The sequence below is a fragment of the Myxocyprinus asiaticus genome, chromosome 35 (genome assembly GCF_019703515.2).
Source record: "Myxocyprinus asiaticus isolate MX2 ecotype Aquarium Trade chromosome 35, UBuf_Myxa_2, whole genome shotgun sequence".
Lineage (NCBI taxonomy): Eukaryota > Metazoa > Chordata > Actinopteri > Cypriniformes > Catostomidae > Myxocyprinus > Myxocyprinus asiaticus.
The window spans coordinates 8,833,384-8,856,815 of record NC_059378.1 but is presented as its reverse complement, the minus strand read 5'-3'; the positions used below and the strand labels follow the sequence as shown (position 1 = coordinate 8,856,815).

The following is a 23,432-nucleotide window of genomic DNA, read 5'->3' as shown; positions in this document are numbered from 1 at the left end:
CAGCATAAGATATAAAAGCATTTTAATAGTCCTGCACCAGGCAAACTAAGTTTGTCTTTTTGAAGTCCTGTACATTGATTTTTTAGATTATGACCAACCAAACGTGTGTCCAATCAATCTTATGTTGTGCTTTCCTTTTACTCTCTGTAACTACAAAGCTCAAAACATATTGACTTGTGAGTCAGAGTCTGTTAAAAGTAAAAGTTCACCCAAAAATGAAAATTCTCTCATCATTTACTCACCCTCATGCAATCTCAGATGTGTACGACTTTCGTTCTTCTGCTGAACATTACCTAAGATTTTTTTCTAAGAATATCTCAGATCTGTAGGTCCATACAATGCAAGTGAATGGTGATCAGAACTCCAAAAGCTACAAATATGAGATAAAGTCAGAATAAAAGTAATACATTAGATTCCACTGGTTAAATCCATGTCTTCTGAAGCAATATGATAGGTGTGGGTAAGAAGCAGATACAATTTTATTTCCTTATTTTACTATTAATCTCTACTTTCAAACAGCCCTCTCACACGCTCTTCTCTCCTAAGGGTTTTTCTTTTGTTTTTGGCGATTCACATTTTTTATGCATATCGCAACATAGGTTACCGGGCAGAGAGGAGAATTTATAGTAAAAAAGGACTTAAATATTGATCTGTTTCTCATCCACACCTATCATATTGCTTCTGAAGACATGGATTTAACCACTGGAGTCGTACGGATTACTTTTATGCTGCCTTTATTTGCTTTTTTGAGCTTCAACGTTTTGTACCCTGTTGACTTGCATTTTATTGACCTACAGAGCTGAGATATTCTTCAAAATATCTTCGTTTGTGTTCAGCAGAAGAAAGAAAGTCACACATATCTGGGATGGCTTGTGGGAGAATTTCCATTTTTGGGTGAACTATTCCTTTAGACCAGGTTGTATAAGATAAAGCAAGCTAATAACACAGTACACATTCTACACTTCCAGCTTCTTTTTCATTTGGAGTTTGTAGAGGATTTGATAGCCATCATCCCAAGCATAAAGCAGCTGCTCCACTGGGTTATATTTCAGGCTGGAATGAGTGCCGTATCTCTTAGGAAAGTACACATGTGGAGCATCATCGTTTGTGACCATGTCGCTGACATCAAAAACGCACTGAATTCGGGAGCGGCTGGGTAGTTTAGAGTTGTAGACCACATAGACGGTACCACAGATCACAAACGCCGCCTCTGCATTCTCCCTCACACAAGGGGTGTCCCACATCTGTTCGATATCAAGCGTTTTGGGGTCTATCTTTGCAAGAGAGATGTGCCTTTCATTCTCCTGAGTGGCATAGATGGCCCAAAGACCTTCTTCATCTGCTGCTAGATCAATGAAGGTCTCTGGATTCAGGCTATAAACAGGGAGCTGGTTTTTAGCTGGAAACACAGCACTGTCCACAACTATGCTCTTCTGAAGATCAAACTTCATTAGTCTCATTTCCTCACCCTCCTTCACATAATACAGATGGTTTTTGTAGACAGCGTGGCCCATACCACGCCAGGAGGAGGGGAGCTGGATGGTAGTGGCACCAGATGTACCTTGGGAGGAGGTGAATTCACGGACTGTACCAAATTCATAGATGGTATTATCATCTGTCCCATTTAAGATGTAGACCTTCCCAGTGGCACTTCCCATGTCTTTGGTCCACATTCCTTTAGTGCCGCCCACTCGTTTGAGGATTTTCATGGCTTTGATGCTGGAGATCATGTCACTACAGTCTAAACACAACATAAAAGTTAGTATCTAGATGGTTGGGATGCTCGAACAAACAAAGTAATATTTTGAATGTCTCTGCATATTAAAGGTGCACTCAGTAATTTTTTCCTCATTAAAAAAGTTTAACTCCTAAAGACATGAATTGTAATTTTGCAATATATGTAGGAAATCATGACCACTCACATTAAAATGAAAACTCCAGTCATATCAGTAACCATATAAAAGCTTTTTTATTCTACATGGAGAGGGTCCGCACATGGGGGCTGCCATGCTAGAATCACATGACCAGCCGAATACTACTCGCTTAATCTCAGTAACTGTCCTGTTATTTGACACTTTCACTAATTGATTAAAGTAATCATGGCTGACTGTGAATACTATATTTCTACAATGGCATCTGAAACTGAAAACTATTGATTTTAAATGATGCTGCATCCAAGCCGCTAGGTGTCAGTGTAAGTCCACAATGACACAAAGACAAAAGTTACTGAGTGCAACTTTAAACTGAGATAGGAGAAAATATTTAACATCAAAAAATTCCACACATCACCTTTAAATAGGGCACATAGCTTTTCCCTTCAATTATTTTTCACAACACTTCATTATATTAATCATCGAATATTTAATGTCACTGCCTTGGCAATCTGTCTCTTGCTTGCTGTACTTATTAATGTCTGCCCTTTTCTGTTCAGGTACTAAGTTTATACAGCACTTCATCATATTATTACTTACTATGTGCCTGCTAAAGCCTGATTTAACACTAAACCCTAATGGGAATACACAGCAAACTAATGACAGTCTGAGTTAATCAGACATGTTGCTATGTACTATGAAAAGGCAATATAGAGCTGCTGAAGTGTAGAGGCACTATGTGGAAAGCATCCGGATTTGTCCTCCAGCAGTATAATTACTGTCTCTCTAGAGATGATTAGTACATCTAAGTGGTTTTCTAAATGAGAACTTAAGAAAGATTAGACCTCTATTTAATGCATTATGTAGAATACTCTGTCAGGTTCTACTAGCTCAGGGTGGTTGAATTTGCTTCCATGCCTTTCTTGCCTTTTAAATATTGCTTATGCTTCTTACCAGTTTTTTCTGTCTGTTTTATACCTGTTATTTTCCATACACTCCTGACACTTAGACCCTGTTTCCATGTGGTATTAAGATGTGCTTCGGGTGATCCGATCACATATGGTCAGCCCTAAAAACATTTTGTGATCGGATCACAAAAACCACATACAAATGTGGTCAAAAACACATGTGACAGCATCACATTTGAGGTGCAAATTCATCCTGTATGCGTTCTGGCAGCAATGAAGCACCACTCCTCACCTGTCAATTAACAGCTGCGATAAAACAGAAGTTTGCTGATTATGAGCGGCATTATAAGGAAATAACCATCCGATCGGAACATCGGAACACAAAAAGTTGATACATACACAATCCCAAGAGCTTCACGGATCTTCTTTAGTGTGTCTGGTATCAACACAGAAGAGAAGCACGAACACCTGAAGCTCCTTTAATACATGTAATCCACTAAAATAACAGATCATTCTGCTTGACATGTTGTGTTTGTGCTTAGATTAATTTTCAACCGCATCTGGGAGAAAGAGCACACTGTTTTATTCACGCGTTCTTAGTCTTTTCTGACTTTGTTGGGATTAAATATCATGCAGTAACACACTGACAGAGTTATTGATGTATGTCATCATGAAACAGTGACCATCCTCTCCAAATCTGAACCCAAGTGGTCACAGGAGATGCATTTAAGTGACCAGCTGTAAACAGCGATGTGTCTAACCTGACCACATGTGATCGGATCACCCGAGACACATCGTAATACCAGGTGGAAACGGGGTCTTACAGTTTTGCTGCTGTGCCTTTAAGACTTCTATGTAAACATTCTCTTTGCATGTGACATGAGCAACAACATTGTGCTGCAAGCTGCAGGTTTGCTGTCGATTCCAATATAGTTTTAACTGTCCCCTTTCTTAAATTACAGCTTCTTTTGCAAAGCCTTTATTACATTGTGACAGGCCGTTGTTCTAATGCAGGGGGCCTTCAGAAGGAAATGCAGAGCTGCAGGTGCTACACACAACCAGGAGCAGCACAAAGTCTGGCAAATTCTTCTACACTTTTTAAAGGTGTACTCTTGTCATTTTTTCTTCATTAAAAAAGTTTTATTCCTCAAGAAATTAATTGCAATTTTGAAACATATATATAAAATCAATCTGTCAGTCAATTAAAATATTTAATCGCGATTAATCGCATGATTTGTCATAGTTAATCGCGAATAATCACAGAATTAGAAAGTGCTTAAATTTGACTCTAAATATACTTTTTTCCTGTCAATATGCATTTAGTTTCATCTTAGAAAAGAAAACAATGTGTAACAATAAGGTTTTTTTAACAGTTTCCAAACAAAGTATTCCACAGTATAAAGATAGAAATGCACTAAAATAGCACCAATTCAAGATACATTAAATGTTAAAAGGTGGCCATCTTTGGAATGCTCTCTGGCATCTATGTAAACAAGCGGCATACAAGTGCAGCTCCTATCTACTTGAATTGGGGTACACTGAAATCTCCAAAACAGTTGGTTGGTCAAGATTACGATCAAAGAACATATTTCAAATAAGCAGTCAAATCTGACAACACTGGTATCATAAAATATACTTCTTTACCTCAGATTACGCTAAAAACCGCAATTTTCCCAGCTTGTATAGCTAATGCGCATGCACGTTCTCGAGTTGATTTGAAGGCGATGTTTGTATCTGAAAGGTGATTGGCTCTTTTACCTGTAAGACAGGACTTCCTTACTACATCCATTGACCGTTGATTCCAATTTTTCCCATTCATTTTAATAGAAGTGGCCCGTCTCTCATAAATAGTCTCTGACATTTCCCAAAGTCTAAGTGGGAGATTGACTTATTGAAAGAACTCGTCCCCATAGGCTGGGTATTCATTGTAATGGGCATTAAATCTCTTAAACTCTCATCCTCCACAATATTAGAGCTAACCACTTTGCTACAGCAATCATGAACTCGTATTCAAATAATTCGTGCCATTTTGAACTTCACATGAAAAGCACTGCAGTGGACGTCTTGTTTTGCTTTTAGTGCTGGAACTGCGCACGTAATGATATTTCATCCGCAACACGGAACCGAGGAAACACTGATGCTTCATTTCAGCGAGTCATGTGAATGCAGCTTTTCACAGGTCCCATCTGGGGGGTTTTTAATACAAAAAAATATAGTTAAGAGGTCCTTTCTTGATCACTTGATCATTGACATGGAATTACTGTTGTTTGTGATTGTGGTGTGAGTCAGTATAATGTCCCAGGACATATTGCAAATGTTCCGCCCTATTCCAACCAGTGTTTTGAACTCACACGAAGCTGAATAAAATGTCAGAATCTAATGTCAAATTTGTAAATCCATTAATTGTTTAAAAAAAATAATGCGTTAAATATTTTTAATTAATCGCATACGTTAATATGTTAATTCTGACAGCTCTAATAAAACCATGAGCACATACATGGAAATGAAGACTCCAATCATACTAGTAAGTTTATAAAAGCTGTTTAATTCTACATGGACAGGGTCCCCTCATGGGGGTTGCCATGTTAGAATCACTTGCTTAATCTCAGTAACCACCCTGTTATTGGACACTTTCACTCTTGGATTAAATTAATCATGGGTGACTGTAAATAGTACATTTCTACAATAGCATCTGTATCTGAAAACTAGTGATTTTGAATGATGCTGCATCCAGGCCGCTAGGTATCACTGTAAGTCCAAGATGACACAAACAAAACCGTTACTGAGGGCACCTTTAAGGCCTCTGAATTTTGGGTGAGAATGTTCATGAGATTGAGCATTTGAATTGGAACAATGGATTCCAATGGTGCTATTCACCCCAGGTCTGACAAATCGTCAGCCGGCAATCCAACGTTTTTTATGGGGAGCAGTCTGATTTTTTCCTCTTTGGACTGCGAAACAAAAAAGGTCTACCAGTGAGATAAGTGCTTTGAATCACATGTCCCAAGCCGCTGCAGCCACAAAATCCAGCATGTTGGTGGTGCCAGTGCAACACAAGTTACTTATAAGCCCATATTAAACACCTTAAGAAGAACAATTAGGAACCGGCATGGAAGATGGATGTGGAGCTGCTGCTGTCTTTTGTATATGAGCACAAGGAATTATTTAATTAATGCCACAGTGGCTACAAAAATGCGGAGAGGAATGAGCTATCATGGCAAGGAATTGCTGGAATCAGTAGTTAGTTTATGTTTTATGTATTTTATTTTAAGTAGTCTTACAATTATTACATTATTATCAGGCTTTACTAATGTAAAACTGGAAAATTATGTCATCATTGCTCACCCAAACAACTCATGTTGTTCCAAACCTATATGACTTTTTCTTCTTCTGTGGAACACAAAAGAAGATGTTAAAGGTGCCCTCAGTAACATTTGTCTTTGTGTCATCTTGGACTTACACTGACACCTAGCGGCTTGGATGCAGCATCATTTTAAATTAATAGTTTTCAGTTTCAGATGCCATTGTAGAAATAAAGTATTCACAGCCAGCCATGAATCAATCAATTAGTGAAAGTGTCAAATAACAGGATGGTTACTGAGATTAAGCAAGTAGTATTCCACTGGTCATGTGATTCTAACATGGCAGCCCCCATGTGTGGACCCTCTCCATGTAGAATAAAACAGCTTTTATTAGGTTATTGATATGACTGGAGTCTTCATTTTAATGTGAGGGGTCATGATTTCCCACATATACTGTAAAATTGCAATTTCTTTAGGAGTTAAACTTTTATAATGAGGAAAAAATTACTGTGCGCACCTTTAATGTAAGTAACCATTTACTTGTATTGCATCTTTTTTTCCCCATACAATGAAAGTGAATGGTGACTAAGCCTGTAATTCTGCCTAACTCCTTTTGTGTTCCACAGAAGAAAGACAGTCATATGGGTTTAGAAAAACATGAGGTTGAATAAATGACAGAATTTAAATTTTGGGGTGAACTATCCCTTTAAGAGCTTATTAAACCTAAATCTATGAAGTGTAGCAATGGCTCATGCCATAATGCTGCATTAAAGACAAACATTAGTATCCAACCATGTGGAATTTTGCTTAAGCTCTTTACCTGTGAGCTTGGCATACTTGGCTTTGTTCCTCTCCTTGACAACCGTCACCTGCTGCTCCACCAGCTTGTCATCCACGTCCACGCAAGGCTGCGCACCATTCTGTGTTTCAAGGTAGTCCATCTCTCTCTCCACACGATCTACGCGCGTGCCCACTGTGTCCAGCTCGCTCCGCAGCGCCTCTTTGCTCTTGTCCAGGCCCTCTAGCTGTGCCACCATCTGCTGCTTGAACTCGCGCAGCTCGGAGGCGTAGCGGCTGGTCTGCTCATGCCACAAGGAGATGCGGTCCTGCCAGTGGAGAAATAAACAAAAACAAATCTCAAGAGTCACGGTAAAAAGATATGATTAGGTAGCTCAAGGCATTATGCTCAGTTTGATAAGACGGACTGATGGACCTCATGTACTTTATGGTACACTGACCCTTGATAACAACTAGCTTGCTGTGTAGTATGCTTAATGCCAACAAAGTCTCTCAATAGGCAGTGATCTTGGAAATGCCTCGGAGGTCTTACAGAGCTAGCTGAACAAACTCAGAGTGTCAAGAGTCATTTTTGGGTTGACAAAACCAGACAGCAAACTGGTTTAGATCAGGTTCAGTGGCCTCACAACACTTGCTTGATCGAAGAAAGAATGGGTGCTAAGTCATTTCGAACAAAATCTAGCCAAAAATAAGGTGTGTTTGAGTTTGTTCGAAACAGCTTGCTCCACTTACAGTACTTTGTGACTAACATCTTTTTCCGGTTGATTTCTTCACTCTGTCGAGGTCAGTCAACATGAACACACTGGAGTGCTGATCTGCCACCCTTTTATACACCTATCTTTACATTATTATCGATGTCTTTAAAAAAAAACTAGTATTAAAGACTTTTTTCATGATCTTATGTGGATTCTTTTCATAAAATACAATAAAAGTGTGTTACAGGTGCATATTACGACCAGTGTTGGGGAGTAACGGAAAACATGTAACGGGATTACGTATTTAAAATACAAAATATAAGTAACTGTATTCCATTGTAGTTACAACTTAAATAATTGGTAATTAGAATACAGTTACATTCAAAAAGTATTTTGATTACTAAAGAGCTTACTTTGCATTTTATTGTCATTTGTTTCATTTAATATTTAGTCCTTTCAGATGGAAAACATTTATACATAGAAATGATGCGATCCAAAGTGCATTTGAACAGCGGTGAAACACTTTATTATGATGTGTTACATTCATACGAGCAGACAGAGAAGTTTGAAGTAAGCTTGGAGCAGAAGAAATAGAAATAAACCTTGTGTAAATTGTCAGCTTTACGCTAAGTTAAAATGCTATTTCTAGCCATTTTACATGCACATGTTATCAGGCACGATCATATTTTTTTATCAAGAAAATTCACGTTAGATCATAATTTCTTTTTTTCTAGTAAGACCTTTGATATTAGGGCAAAAATCATATTTTTGATAACAATTTTTGTATTGTTTTCCTGTAAATATATCAAAATAATCCTTGAAACAAGATCATTTAGATGTATCTTGTTTTAGAAACAACTGCATAAGATATTTAGGTTTTCCAGAGAATGTATTTTTAACATGTGTATTTTGTCTTACTGTACTGGCAGAGAGTTTTTATAGTCAAAACAAGTGAAAAAATCTACCAGTGCTGAAGAAGTAATCCAAAGTATTTAGATTACGTTACTGACCTTGAGTAATCTAACGGAATATGTTACAAATTACATTTTACAGCATATATTCTGTAATCTGTAGTGGAATACATTTCAAAAGTAACACTCCCAACCCTGTCTATAACTGATCTCATGTGAATTCTATTCATAGAATAAGTGTAGTATTGGTTCATTTAAAGGAATAATTCATCCAAAAATGAAAATGCTGTCATTATTTACCCTCCCTCATGCTGTTCCAAAGCCATTTGATTTTCTTTCTTTTTGTTCACATACCTGTATTTTATAAAGGTTTTGATTTGAGTGAATAACATCTCAAATGATGGGTTGTCCATCATATAAAGTGATTGTATGCCTTCAGAAGACTTGGAAGATGACACACAAGTCATATGGACTACTTTATTACACTTTTGGGTGCTTTATTAAGTGTTAAATAGAGTCTCTATGTACTGCCATTGAATTGAATTTAGCTAACAGGACATTCATCACATTTGCTTTTGTGTTCCACAAAAGAAAGAAAGTCATACGGGTTTGGAACAGCATGATGGTGAGTAAATAATGACAGAATTTAATTAACTTTATTATTCCATTAACTACTGGCTCTGTTAGATCATGCAGACATTGATTTCAGCTTGTTTTTTCTTTCATGCATGTTATAGACAGACAGTCATACATATTAAACCATGAACTTGTGCACTCTAAATACTGAGTCAGGCAGCCTCATGAGTGTAAATTATTCAAAGATAACCCCTCCCTTGACAGCTGCAAGAATTCATCATCACTTTGGCATTAAAACATTTACATTGCAGATGGATAAACCTTTGGCAGCAAGTGTTCATTTTCTTTTTTAATTTGTGACTCAGTGGAAGGAAAGAAGAAGATGAGAAGTGTGTTTTAGCATAATACCATGAAATGGATCGCCTGTAAAATACTGTAAGTGCAGAGTCAGCACAGAAAAGAGAAACAGAAAATGTCCTTCATGTGGCCAGATCCAAGACACAGAGGGGAGACTGACTCAAACCCTGCGAGAATGCATCCTGGCAGTGGGCGTGGAGTGAAAGGGCAATGAAGAACAGAAGATAGGCAGTGTGTTTGTCCATCTTTTTCTAGTTTATCTGTGTTTTGTCAGTATTTTGTCATGAACACGTACTACTAGCTTTGCTGTGTACTTGCAGACCCATAGGGAACATCCTATAGAGGTTACTACATATCAAATTACACTTTTGACTACTGTGTATTAAAAGGTTAGTTCACCCAAAAATGAAAATTCTGTCATTATTAACACCCTCATACGTTCAAAATCCATATTACTACGAAGAGAAATCTTGTAACACCTAACATCTCCTTTTTTGTTCCACAGAAGAAAGTAAGTGATGACAGAATTCACCATATATAGCAACTAACATGTGATTGCACTACATACTTAAACATATAAGCCTTTACATCAAAAATTCTAACTTTTTTCTTTCTTTTTTTTTAGCTCTAATCTTCTCAAATATCTGCAGATTCTTTCAAGCCTGTATCTGGAGGCCAGGGTCTGACTGGGAGACCATGGTTATTCTTACCTCAATGGCAAGGAGTCTTCTCTCCAAGTAGTCCATAAGTGCCTGCTGCTGTGCACCAACCAGGCCAGAGAGAACAAGGACGAGGAACTGGATGGCTCTCATCTTAAAGACCAGAGGAGATTGCTTGGAAACAGTGAATGCGAATGTGTGACAGGCGGTGTGGAAAAGCCCTTGTACAGAACTGGAATGTTTTGAGACAGAGTGGAGTTAGAGGAGGAGCCTAACACATCTGGAGCAGCTCTTTGCTTTCTCTTCACCAGAGAGATGGATTGCCTACGTCTCCTTTTCTGGAAAAACTCAGTGACCAATAGTTAAACACAAGACAGTATCCATTATTGATTTTCGGTCTGTCTAAATGACTTCAAACATTCATTCCACAGGAATTTTTACAAAAACAAACAAAAATTATATTTTAGTTCTATTCTATTCTATACAATAATTAGTGGTAATAATGTTTCCAAATATTCACTGGAGTTAAATGAGCAGTAGGTCAACTGCAGAATAAATCTGGTTTGAAAGGCATGGAAATGACTCAATAGCCTACTTAGACAGTAAAGACTGAATTTACTGATGTCCTTGCCCTTTCCATCTTTATTTTCTTTGGAGAACAGCACGGCTCACATTCATTCTGTTGCATAACATTAGGCAGTTTCCCAACACTGAGTCATTTTTCAGTCTAGTCAAAAACCATGCAGTGCTTCGGCTGCCGGCACCATTTCACTGTGGGGCAAATTAAATTCATATTGCCATTCACAATGTTCAGTCAATGTGTAGTTTGTGTGGAAATCTTACATAACGGTTTGATTGTGGCTCTGTTATGGTGCAATACTACGGTATGTAACTCTATGTTGTGAAATTGTGGGAAATGCTAACCTTGTGGATTTGGTTAAAAAAAAAAAAAAAAAGAAGAAAAAAAAAATCTTTACATGTGGTGAAAATGCTCACTACCTCCAAATGTCTTTTACCTCACTCTGATAAACATATTAGAATCATTAAATCCTTTCAGTGCTACGGTGTAAAAAAATTGGATGATTATATCCACTAGGAGGCACTACAGCATAATACCGCTGCAAAAGCATTCAGCATTAGGTTTTAAAGTGCACATACAGTAGGAGTTTACTTGTCTCTTCCTGTTTTTAGGACAGGAAGAAAAATGACTGTATTCCTTTCAGCCCTAAGTAAGTCAAACACCTATGTGCTGTTACAGTGCCCTTAAACTTTCTATAGAACTATTCTGCATGCAACATGCAAAACAGTAACTACACATTCAGTCAAAATTGTGCAATGAATTACTTTTAGACTATCTTTGCTGTAAATCAACATTTTGTAGGACAATCTAAATAATGTAAAGCAAATTTCCTCTCTTCAGTGTTAGCATAGTTACTATGTTTCCCCTTTGTAGGGCAGTATTCATAAGTACTTTCTCATTAAAAAAAAAAAAAAAGACTTAATAAGGTATTGGCTGTAGTTGACATAATTAGTCAAACCAATCAACTTCTAAAACTGATGGAGGATTTTGAATGAAAGAAAGCTAAAGAGATTCAACATTGATGAATTCAAGAACTGTCCGATTTTGAATGAGCCATTTAGAAATATTCGTAGTGCACATTATTTTTGAGAGTAGAAACGGTTTTTCCAAAATCTATCCATCATCATATATATACTGTATATAGGTAACACTTAACAAGGTTCCATTTGTTAACAATAGTTAATATACTGTATTACATATAACAAACAATCAATGAACAATATATTTATACAGCATTTATTAATCTTTCTTAATGTTAGTTAATAAAAAAAAACCTATTGTTCATTGTTAGTACATATTAGTTTATAGTTCATCAACTAACGTTAACTAATACAACCTCTAATTAAAAAAATAAAAATAAATTAAAAAAATGTAATAGTTTATGTTGAAACTAACATTAACCAAGATTAGTAAAAGCTGTAAAAGTTTAGTTCATGTTAACTAATGTTGTTAACTAATGTTAACAAATGGAACCTTATTGTAATGTGTTATCTATACGGTATATAAAATATACAGTATATCTTATAAGTGTATACGATACAATATATAACAAAACTGTACACAAAATTGCAGTTTTATTTTTTACAAATGTAAAAGGAAGAATTAACAAAGGAATTTTGAGAAAATTAGAAATACAGAAGTTAAATATAATTTCCCAGAGAATGATGCATTGGCCATAAACCAATAAATGGAGCTCACTGGTGCAGTGAATCTGCACGTAGAAACATCTAGTCTCTCACAGGAAAGCACCTTTTCTGATAAGCTGTTGGAACAGATAAAAGAATGGCTGAAAAAGCTTTTTGAGTTTTTCAGTGTGTCTATATCACAAGATTTAGAATTTTCTAAACTAAACAAACACAAATAGTCAGACCTTGGCACAATTATTTCATCCACACAATGCACTGTTTTATATACCTTTTAACAAAGTTATAGGTATTTATCCTATTAAGCGAAGCTACATATTTATATTATATTACCTCTGATCAATAGTGGTTTGTTGAGCTTGGATTGGCTGTATGTATAGATTTAAGCTATTGTGCCTTTAAGGGATCTATATAGAAAGACTACTTTGCATTTGATGTTGACCATGACTTACAGTGTTCCATCAACCACTTGCTCTTCCAAGTACTGACAAACATAGAAAACAAATCCCTGTAGATAGCATCACTTAGTATAATTTTTCTGATATAAACTGCATTAATCTGTTTTAGCTTGTGTACTGTAAAGGCAGACACATCGGTGGTGACTGCACAGTGTACATGGGAATTGTGAAAAATGGGATGCGATGTCTTCATTCAGGATTCACATTTGACTTGACCAGTCTACACAGTTTGTAATTTCTAGATAAGATTTTTTTAAATTATTATGTTATAAAGATTGCACTCAGAAAGAGCCATTTCTAGCAGATAAAATATTTAAGAGCTTGAGCATAACTAGAAAAATGGATAATCACTGTAGAAATGTCATGGATTTTTCCAGGCTTGGAAATCCCAAATGTAAAATAACCTGATACTTCCAGGTATTCCGTGACCGTGGGAACTGCCTGAAAGGAGTGCAGTACTTTCAAAGCTTTATTGTTAGATGTCATTACCCTTTTGGTTTTACAGTGGAGGGCAACTTTATTAAACTCTTGAGGTGAGGGTGTATCTGTCAGTGCCAGAACAGGTAACAGCTAACTCTGTGGTCTCTTTCTAAAGTAACACATTAGTCATTTAATCCATGAGACAGCTTGTTAAGTATGAAACCAGATACAAATTGGATAACCAGATAAAGAATCAAGTGTGTCATCAGATTCTACAAAGATTTGGGAAGACCTGGGAATAAGATATATATTTAAACAGTTGTTAATGTGACATTTTTTCGTGCATACGTAAACAAAACATCTTTGATTTAGGCATATATATAAAACCTGTTTAGTAAGAGAGCTTATTTTGAGAGTTACACATCTGTTCACTGCAATAGAAAACAGAAATAAATATTCCAGAGGTACCTGGTGCATCATCTCTTCTGTCAGCCATGTTGAATTTATGTTTCAACACAAGATCTGTGCAGCAGATTCTGAACTTGCTAACTTAAAAAAAAAAAAAAAAAAAAAAAAAAAAAAAAAAAACACCTTATCTCTTCATCTTCACCACTTGTGGCAACCATGTTAGAAGCTAGAAACTTTGTTTACTTGTGATGCTGTTTAGAGAAGTTAGCTGGTGGCCTTCTTACTAAATCCATCCATAAACCATCTGTGAATCTGTACTAACTAAAAAGTTTATTTTATTATACAAAATATTTTTTACAATATAATGCCACCATCTCACCACCAAGAGGTCAGTTTTACTTTGATACTGACACTGCTCTCTATGGCTATGTTCACACAGGCAGAAAAAAAAAAAAAAGATTTTGGGACTATTTGACTCAGATCCGTTTAGGTTTTTGTAGTCTGAACAGGACAAAAACACATAAAAAATTATTTTTACAAGCCTGATCCATAGCACATTTATAGGTGTTTTAAAATCTGTTTAAAATCAGATTTTTGTTAATGTGTCTGAACAATGAGATAGGATTTTATGTGTTTTTTCCTTCATTTGTTGTGTGTGACTGGTTGTTACATCAGGATTGTTCCAATCACACTATGTAAAGATGTTCATTATTTGAGATACAAGTGTTGAACTGAGTTGAGCTAATGCTAACGCTAAAGCTAGCTGCAACACATCATGTCACTTCCGTCAGCTGTTAAATGGTGAATGCTTTAGTTAAGTAAACAAAAAACGTTAAGTGTTCCATTTGGGACAATACTACACTTAGAAAATTCATACACTACATGGCTGAGTGTATAGTGTATTGTGTAAGTGATGGTAAAGCATTCAACTCACATTTGTAAGGTGCTATCTTCACTAAAGTTTCGCTAGTTGCCACATTCTCCATTATTTACAATTGTTTTGTCAGACCAGCATCGTAGCCAGGTAATCCTTTCTGCTATGAATGGCAAGCCGCAAGCGCTGAGTGCACAAAGTGTCCAACATTCCACACTTCGTTTTGACGTACTCATAGTACACTTCTTTTTGTTGCATTTTAAGTCTTAACATACTACTCGCACTACTTACACTACAAAATGCCATAGAGTAGTGTAGAAGTGTGCAGTTTGGGACACACCTATATACTGCGTTCCAAATGGCATAAATTATGCCTTCACAGGGCACTTCAACGGGAAAACAATAATGCTGTAAAATTCAATACAATTACGTTCAATATGACCATTTTATTACACCTTTAAGCCCTCCGAATCTCTCACAGTGGAAGGTAAATTCTTTGAGAGGAACAGGGCATAGGGATGATCGCTTCTAAATGGAACGCACTCATATGTCATGTATGTTACAGGTCAGCCAAAGCAGTGTACTTACTGTCTTTCAAGAGGGCATGATCTACAATCCCATGAAGCATTGCGAATGTCGTAATGGAATAAAAAAGGTAATATAAGAATAGAAACAATCAATTTTATGTTTATTGCAAGATATTCAGATATATACACAAGTATTCAAGTAGTTTGAGGTAGTGGGTAGTGTAGTTGTTTGCCAGGAATTCCGGTATTTCATTTTTTTTTTTTAAAACAATGAAATTGAAATAACATGGACTGATGGCTTCAAAAAAGGTATATACCACTGATTAACAACTTCTGAACCCTAACCATAAGGTCTGTCTAAAATTAAATTCACCTCTGGAAAAAATTAAGGGTATTTTTACCTCCGGAACCCGAATGTAGCATCCTATAAAGTGAGTAGTATCTGTCTGATCATAAACTCAAAAAAAAAAAAAAAAAAAAATGTCCGCTCACTTTCAAATGCTTTTATTTTCAGCAAACTTAACATGTGTAAATATTCATATGAACATAAAAAGATTCAACAACTAAGACATAGGCTGTGTCTCGTTTAGAAGGCTGCATTCTAGGTAGGACGCGTCCTTTGAAGGCTGCAGTATACCGAGCGTCCTCCTTTAAACAAGCCTCGTTTAAACGAGATGGCCTTCGTAGGACAAAAGGAAATGGAGCATAACATGGTTGCTATGATAGCACACCAGTCTTTAACAAGTGCGAGCACTTTGAATGAGAAGGTAACAAAGTCCCTTAAGGAGGGGATGTATGAGGTACATTTTAGGAGAGTTATAATGACGTAAAGTTTTTACAGTTGTACTTTTATTCTAATACTTTATTTTAATTATATATTAATATAATTATACATATTATATACTCTGCACCCATCTACTGAGGTACTTCAACTTAGGAATTAACATTCCTTGCGTTTGAACATCATATTTACGGGTAAATTGGCGTAATTTTTTTTAGACATTTCCGTTGAAGCAAAGAATTGTGGGTTGTGAATGCCCACGAAGGATACACCTCATGCATCCTCCGAATTCCCGTGAAAGAAGGTCCCATTCGAAGGCTGCATTCGAAGAGTCCTACTCACTATTCTGAAACGAGACAGCCTCGATGACGTATGCAGCCGACAAATTCGACCTCCAGAGGACGCATCCTTCCAAACGAGACACAGCCATTAACTGATCAAGTTTCACAAACATGTGACTAACAGAAATGGAATAATGTGTCCCTGAACAAAGTGGGGGTCAAAATCAAAAGTAACAGTCCGTATCTGGAGTGGCCACCAGCTGCATTAATTACTGCATCTCCTCCTCATGGACTGCACCAGATTTGCCAGTTCATGCTGTAAGATTTTACCCCACTCTTCCAGCATGGCACTTGCAAGTTCCCAGATATTTCTGGGGGCAATGGCCCTAGCCCTCACCCTCTGATCAAACAGGTCCCAGACGTGCTCAATGGGATTGAGATCCGGGCTCTTCGCTGGCCATGGCAGAACACTGACATTCCTGTCTTGCAGGAAATCATGCACAGAACGAACAGTATGGCTGTTGGCATTGTAATGCTGGAGGGTCATGTCAGGATGAGCCTGCAGGAAGGGTACCACATGAGGGTGGAGGATGTCTTCCCTGTAACGCACAGCGTTGAGATTGCCTGCAATGACAACAAGCTCAGTCCGATGATGCTGTGACACACCGCCCCAGACCATGACGGACCCTCCACCTCCAAATCGATCCCGCTCCAGAGTACAGGCCTCGGTGTAACGCTCATTCCTTCGACAATAAACACAAGTCTGACCATCACCCCTGGTGAGACAAAACCGTGACTCGGCAGTGAAGAGCACTTTTTTCCAGACCTGTCTGGTCCAGCGAAAGTGGGTTTGAGCCCATTGGCGACGTTGTTGCCGGTGATGTCTGGTAAGGACCTGCCTTACAACAGGCCTACAAGCCCTCAGTCCAGCCTATTCTCTCTCAGCCTATTGCGGACAGTCTGAGCACTGATGGAGGGATTGTGCGTTCCTGGTGTAACTCGAGCAGTTGTTGTTGCCATCCTGTACCTGTCCCACAGAATAGTGGGGGCATTTCTTTGTTATCTGTATGAATCAATAAAAACATTTAATACGAATAAAGTGCTATTTATTTCTTAACATACGGAAAAATTACTGAGTGCACCTTTAAATACATGTTCACCACTTGCAATGAGGATAAATATGGTTTGTGCCAACTGCATTGTTTTTTTTTAGCAGTTTTTGGCTACCATGTAGTTCATGGTAATATTAATAAAGGTCAGTGTTTGAATTTAAGGACATTTCTGTTCACTTCTGTGCAATAAACAGTATTGGGTTGCCACTTGATGCAAAATGTAAAACTGGGGTCCTGAAGCAAAACTAGTTACAAGTTAAAGCTACGATTAATCTCTTCAACCTCTTGCCTTTTAATATACGTATAGGCCTGTATGTTTCCTGTAGTTCATTATATCTCGTGTTTTGCATTTTAGCTGCATTTCTGAGTGTTCAAATGGCTACCAGTGTACAGATTCTCTCCTCTGAACCCAAAAGGTAGAACTATCATTGAGATTTTCAGGGAATCACTCGACTGAGTCTAATAGTGCTGAGACAGACAAAGAGACGTATTATTCTGAGAAAAAATGTATCTTTGGTCAGATTGGTAATCTCTGCACTTCCTGTTGTGCACACAGAATAACTTTAGGAGATCTACCTTCTACTGAGTTTAGTTCCAGTCCAACTCTAATGCTGAGTTCCAGACGAAGTCGGAGGTGGGAATACCGAAGTTGAAAATTCTCACAATTCACAAAGACCTCAATGCGTTCCAGTCAATCACACATCACGGTCACATGTACACATCAAATATAATGGCATGCACAGTCTTCCAGACGCTAGTTAGATGGCTATCTAGTTGCTATTTAATTAACAAAATAAGAGAAAACTTTGACTGAGTGATACACAAACAATTCTTCTTAAAATCCTCTTGTATATTTCTTGTACAAACCCAGCTCTGCGCTACGCTCATCAGTCGCCACCATCTTGGAAATAACGTCAAATGACACGTCGTGGTTGATAGATTTATCTTTGTGGAAGTATGCTCTGTAAGCTTTTAAAGTTTATTGCAAAATTGCAATGATCCATGCAGGAGGTGTGTTTGTATAGACTGAATGAGTAATTATGCAACAGTGAATCATAAATAGGTCAAGAAATTTCCAGATGTTGGAAGTAAAAATGTCAAATTTGATAATCTAATCACCCTAAAAAAAAAAAAAAAATACAAAGTTGCCATTTACTTCTTATCTGTATGCAAAGGTCATCCAAAAAAGACCAAATCTAATGTCAAAATGTTAAAAAATTATTCAAATGACAAAAATAAAAAAATAAATTAAAAAAAACGGTTAAACATGGAAACAATGATAATCAACAGCATCTATAAACATTTAATTGTCATTTGTTTAAAGTTGCTGAAAATGCTAAATAAAAAGTGTTGAAATATTAACTGTGAATGATGATGTGCTGAAGTCTGCGCTAAATTTCTTCCTCAAATTATTTGTCTCTCAATTATTACATTTGTCATAACATATTAGCCAGCCCTGAAAATTCTAAATTCAGCCCTTTTTCATCTAAAATGTAAATGTAAATGAATTTACATGAACTCGCTTGATGTATGTTTCATAGCATACAATACTTTTTGAAGCTTGTGTCCGAAACTAAATTAAAAATAAACTAAATTAAATAGAAATGTAGTATTAATATGAAACACCCACAGTTTCTTGCTTTTGATGATATTCAAGAATGATATTCATAATAATATTAATAGTACTGTTGGATGCTTTATTGTTTCAACATCAATGATAACACGTGCATGGCAGCACAATGTTGCCGACATATAGAGCTCATTTTACAAATATGCAGAAGCAAGCAGTTCTCATAGCACAATGGTGTTTGAGATCCTGTCATGATAAAAATACTCCACTCAAATATAGCTTAATATTCATGATAAAATCAGAGTGCTATAAGAATCTAGCCTACTACTCAAAAAAAATAAAAAAATAAAAATAAACATTTCCTTGAAAGGCTTAATAACACAAGAGTGCCACTTTGTTAAAATTCTTTTAATTAATTACATCTAATAGTAACTCACATTATCCCATATATGCAAGTAAAGTGGACTGTCTGCTGAGTTGCATACCATCATCAGCACAGGAAATCTATTCTCAACCCTCCAGATTATAGCCAACGTCTCTAACCACTACATAACCACCTCTAAACCCATTGTGTTAAAAACACAACCGGGGGCCTGGGTAGCTCAGCGAGTAAAGACGCTGACTACCACCCCTGGAGTCTCGAGTTTGAAACCAGGGCGTGCTGAGTGACACCAGCCAGGTCTCCTTAGCAACCAAATTGGCCCGTTGCTAGGGAGGGTAGAGTCACATGGGGTAACCTCCTCGTGGTCACTATAATATGGTTCTCGCTCTCGGTGGGGCACATGGTGAGATGCCATATGATAAGATGCGCGGATCGACAGTCTCAGATGCGGAGGCAACTGAGATTCGTCCTCCGCCACCCGGATTGCAGCAAGTCACTACACCACCACGAGCACTTAGAGTGCATTGGGCATTCCAAATTGGGCAGAATAGGGGAGAAAAAAAACAAACAAAAAAACACTACAAGTACACCTTGAACCACATCAATAGCTAGTCCCTTAGTAAACAACCTTATAAACAAATCCTAAATAAATGACACTATGCACAAGTAAGTTGCATGTAAAGAGGCAGTTTGAGTGAAATATAAGCTTCCATGTGTTTGTATTTTTGTTCATTTATCTGCCTTATATGGTCATTTTTACTATTCATTTTTTGTTCAACAGAAACCTATGAAAGTATTTCAAGTGCTAGATTGAACATTTTAAACTATCTTATTAGTTTGTTCGAGCTCAACGAAAGTTGTACACGTGCTGGAAATGTGTGGTGCTACAGTAAAGCAACACCAGGAAACCACAGCTGATCGCAAAACATCTCAGACAAGCTCTACGCATTTCTAACTGTCTTAATGTTCAGCTTTCTGCATGCAGTAGTAAAATAAATCAACAACCAGTGTCGGTTCAGATATTAATTCGTACTTTTTTTAACAGCTTGCGTGATTTTTTTTTTCTCTAAGTGTTATACGCACAGGAAGTGACTGTATTTACTTGTGCTTAGGAGAAAACACATCTGTTTAGCAGTGCATTCACTGGCTGAGCACTGTGCTGCACTTTGCTTACTGCTCTGTATCTTTTTCTTTCTGTATTATTTATTTCTTTTTTTAGTAAAAAAATTTTTTAAATAATCAAAAATGTAATTTTTTTTTCTTGAGTTATATTAAAATGTGATTTACATAAAAAGTACTAGGCTTATATAAATAAACTTGCCTTGTCTTGCCTTGTATTTAATACTTTTGCATTGAGGTGCTCACATCAGTTATTGAAAAATAGCTTTCATAAAAGGATAATTCTCCCAAAAATGAAAATTCTCTCATCATTTACTCACCCTCATGCCATCCCAAATATGTATTACTTTTTTTCTTCTGCAGAACACAAATGAAGATTTTTAGAAGAATATCTCAGCTCTGTAGGTCCATACAATGCAAGTGAATGGTGACTCCAGTAGTTTAATCAATGTCTTTTGAAGTGATCCAGTTGGTTTTGGGTGAGAACAGACCAAAATATAACTCCCTTTTCAATGTACGTTTATCTTGCAATTGCAGTCTCTAGGTACGATCATGATTTCAAGCTCGATTACACTTCCTAGTGCTTGGCATGTGCAAAGCATTAGATTGCGCTATAGGGAATGTAATCGAGCTTGAAATCATAATCACCAAGGAGACTGCTGTAAAGATGTGCAGTGGAAAAAAAAAATCATATATATGTTATATTTTGGTTTGTTCTCACCCAAAACCAACTGGATTGCTTTAGAATACATTAATTAAACTACTGGAGTTGTATGGATTACTTTTATGCTGACTTTATCTCCTTTTTGGAGCTTTAGGAGTTTTGGTCACCATTCACTTATATTGTATGGACGTACAGTGCTGAGATATTCTTCTTAAAATCTGTGTTTGTGTTCAGCAGAAGACATTTTTGGGTAAACTAAACCTTTAAAAATCCTGCGGGGAAAAGTTTGTAATTTTGAATATACTATAGCCCAGATCTGGTATGTATTACCTAATTAGCACTAAATCATGTCCCTCTAAATGTTTTTGATATTAATGTGGGAATATAAACTCAAGATGGCAGTTATTTAAAGTCTAAGAAAGCTCTTCTCTTTTAGATAAATTTGGAATTGGAAAGAGAAAGAGAGAGAGAGAGCCCTGTTTATGCAGTTTGTGGTTTCTAAGCATGTGACAGACTAGGTTTTCTTAACTTTGCCCATCACTTGTGCACAGATGGCAAGCAGCACAGAGATGGCACTCTTTGATGTTACAATGAGCTCGGCAAGTGATTCTGGCACTGACAACTACAACCATGATCATGATTTAAAGCTCAACTCAACAGATGAATCTTACTACTATGGCCCTTTCGAAAACGAACCGCTGCCCATGTCCCATGTCTACATCCCTGTGCTGTACTACATTATGTTCTTTGTTGGCTTCTCAGGGAACCTGTTTGTCATTTTGGTCATAGGCAGTCGTCATAAGAGAAACGGTCGTCTCGTGGACACCTTTGTACTGAACCTGGCAATTGCTGATCTTGTGTTTGTCCTCACATTGCCACTTTGGGCTGTCGCGGCTGGTCGTCTTGAGTGGCCCTTCGGCGAGGCCCTGTGCAAGATTAGCAGCTTCATCATTGCAGTCAACCGCTTTTCCAACATCTTCTTCCTCACTTGCATGAGCGTGGACCGCTACCTGGCTGTAGTGCGCCTGATGGACTCTCAGTTCCTCCGGAGCAGCAACTGTGCACAAATAACCTGCGGCATTGTGTGGACTGTTTCGTTTCTCCTTGGAATGCCATCGTTGGTGTACCGTGGGATGGACGTCACAGTGTGTTCTGAAGATTCCAAATCCTCTTTTGTTCAAGGAATGAATCTTCTGACAATATTTCTAACATTTCTTCTACCCATTCTGATTCTTGGCCTCTGTTATGGATCAATTTTGGTAAACCTGCGCCGGCATTGTCACGCTGCAGAAAACTCTCGTGCAGGAGCCAGACGGCGAAACTCTCTCAAGATTGTATTCACTATCATTTCAATATTTCTAATCTCCTGGCTTCCTTTCAATGTGTTCAAGAGCATCCAAGTAATCTTACGTATAAGCAGAGGAGAGCTGAATGATGAGACAATAATGCACATTTATAGTGGACTCACACTGTCCTGCTGCCTGGCATTTCTCAACAGTTGTGTAAATCCAGCCATCTACTTGTTCCTGGATCAGCATTTCAGGCGCAAAGCCTATGTTCTGTGTCTTACCTGCCTGGGTCAAGGAGACACACACCAGAGCTACATCTCATCTCATTCTTTTTCTAACGGCACCTCTGAGACCTACCCTGGAAATACGTCTAGCCATGGACGCCTTTTCTCACTTACTCAGAAGGAGTGAATTCTTTCATGAATTCTTTCAAGAATACTTTCAAGAAAGCTTGCTCTCTCTATAATTGAAATTATTAAATGAAACTAACACATATACAAGATTATATTTAACTTTAAACAGATTTGTTATGGCAACGTTAAAATGAGATATTAACATGCATTAATTAATCATAGCATTGCATTAATTAACCATAGTGCATTTAATGAGAATGTTGCATGTATTTTTAGATACTTTTGAGCAAAGCTCCATGCATTTCTATACTTGATTTCTTGTTTTTTTTATATATATATATATATATAATAGACTATTTGAATAGACTTGTTGAAACATTAATTTAGTGAACAAGATCATTTTAAATAAATTGCTTGGAAATATTTGCATGTATGCAAAGTAATCACAATCATATTGTATAATAAAGAAAGCACCAAAAATCGACATGGTCATTATAAATAGCAGTTTAGTGCCGATTATGAATATGCATTATTTATTAAGTTTATACATATAATGCAGACAACATTAAAATGAATGGCTTCCTTTTGTTGTATTTACTTGTGTATGTATTCTAAATAATAAAAAATTCCAAGCCTCTTTTGATTTTCTTTTCTTGGGTCATAATAGCATAAATTAAACTATTTCATTTAAATATTTAATTTACATTGAACTAAATTTACAGTGTTGTGAAACAGTTTCATACAAATTGTTGCTATTATTCAGTAAAACTGCCTACCGTTCTTCTGTCAAGAAAACAGCCTTTTATCATTTAGTGTCCTTCTTATTGCTTCAGAACCATGGCAGCATGCACTGACCAATTATGGTCACTATAACTATCACAGAACAAATGAGTA

The 23,432-nt window shown here is 37.0% G+C and overlaps 2 protein-coding genes across 3 annotated transcripts; one reads left to right on the top strand and one right to left on the bottom strand.

The window, feature by feature from the left end:
- Positions 1–5: 5 nt before the first annotated feature.
- Positions 6–23,418, bottom strand: LOC127426377 (olfactomedin-like protein 3A). 2 transcript variants are annotated; one of them, XM_051673165.1, is made up of 4 exons: positions 23,315–23,418; positions 10,129–10,309; positions 6,902–7,187; positions 6–1,741 (listed from the first exon to the last, which is right to left on the bottom strand). In XM_051673165.1, the coding sequence occupies exons 2-4, from the start codon at positions 10,228–10,230 to the stop codon at positions 957–959; spliced, it is 1,173 nt and encodes a 390-aa protein (XP_051529125.1). In that variant the 5' UTR covers positions 10,231–10,309; positions 23,315–23,418; the 3' UTR covers positions 6–956. The 2 variants fall into 2 exon arrangements, with proteins under 2 accessions (XP_051529125.1, XP_051529124.1); XM_051673164.1 differs by lacking the exon at positions 23,315–23,418 and having other exon boundaries at positions 10,129–10,525.
- LOC127426379 (probable G-protein coupled receptor 25) lies at positions 21,148–23,191 on the top strand. The gene has a single exon (XM_051673166.1). The coding sequence runs from the start codon at positions 21,448–21,450 to the stop codon at positions 22,594–22,596; it is 1,149 nt and encodes a 382-aa protein (XP_051529126.1). The 5' UTR covers positions 21,148–21,447; the 3' UTR covers positions 22,597–23,191.
- Positions 23,419–23,432: the final 14 nt, after the last annotated feature.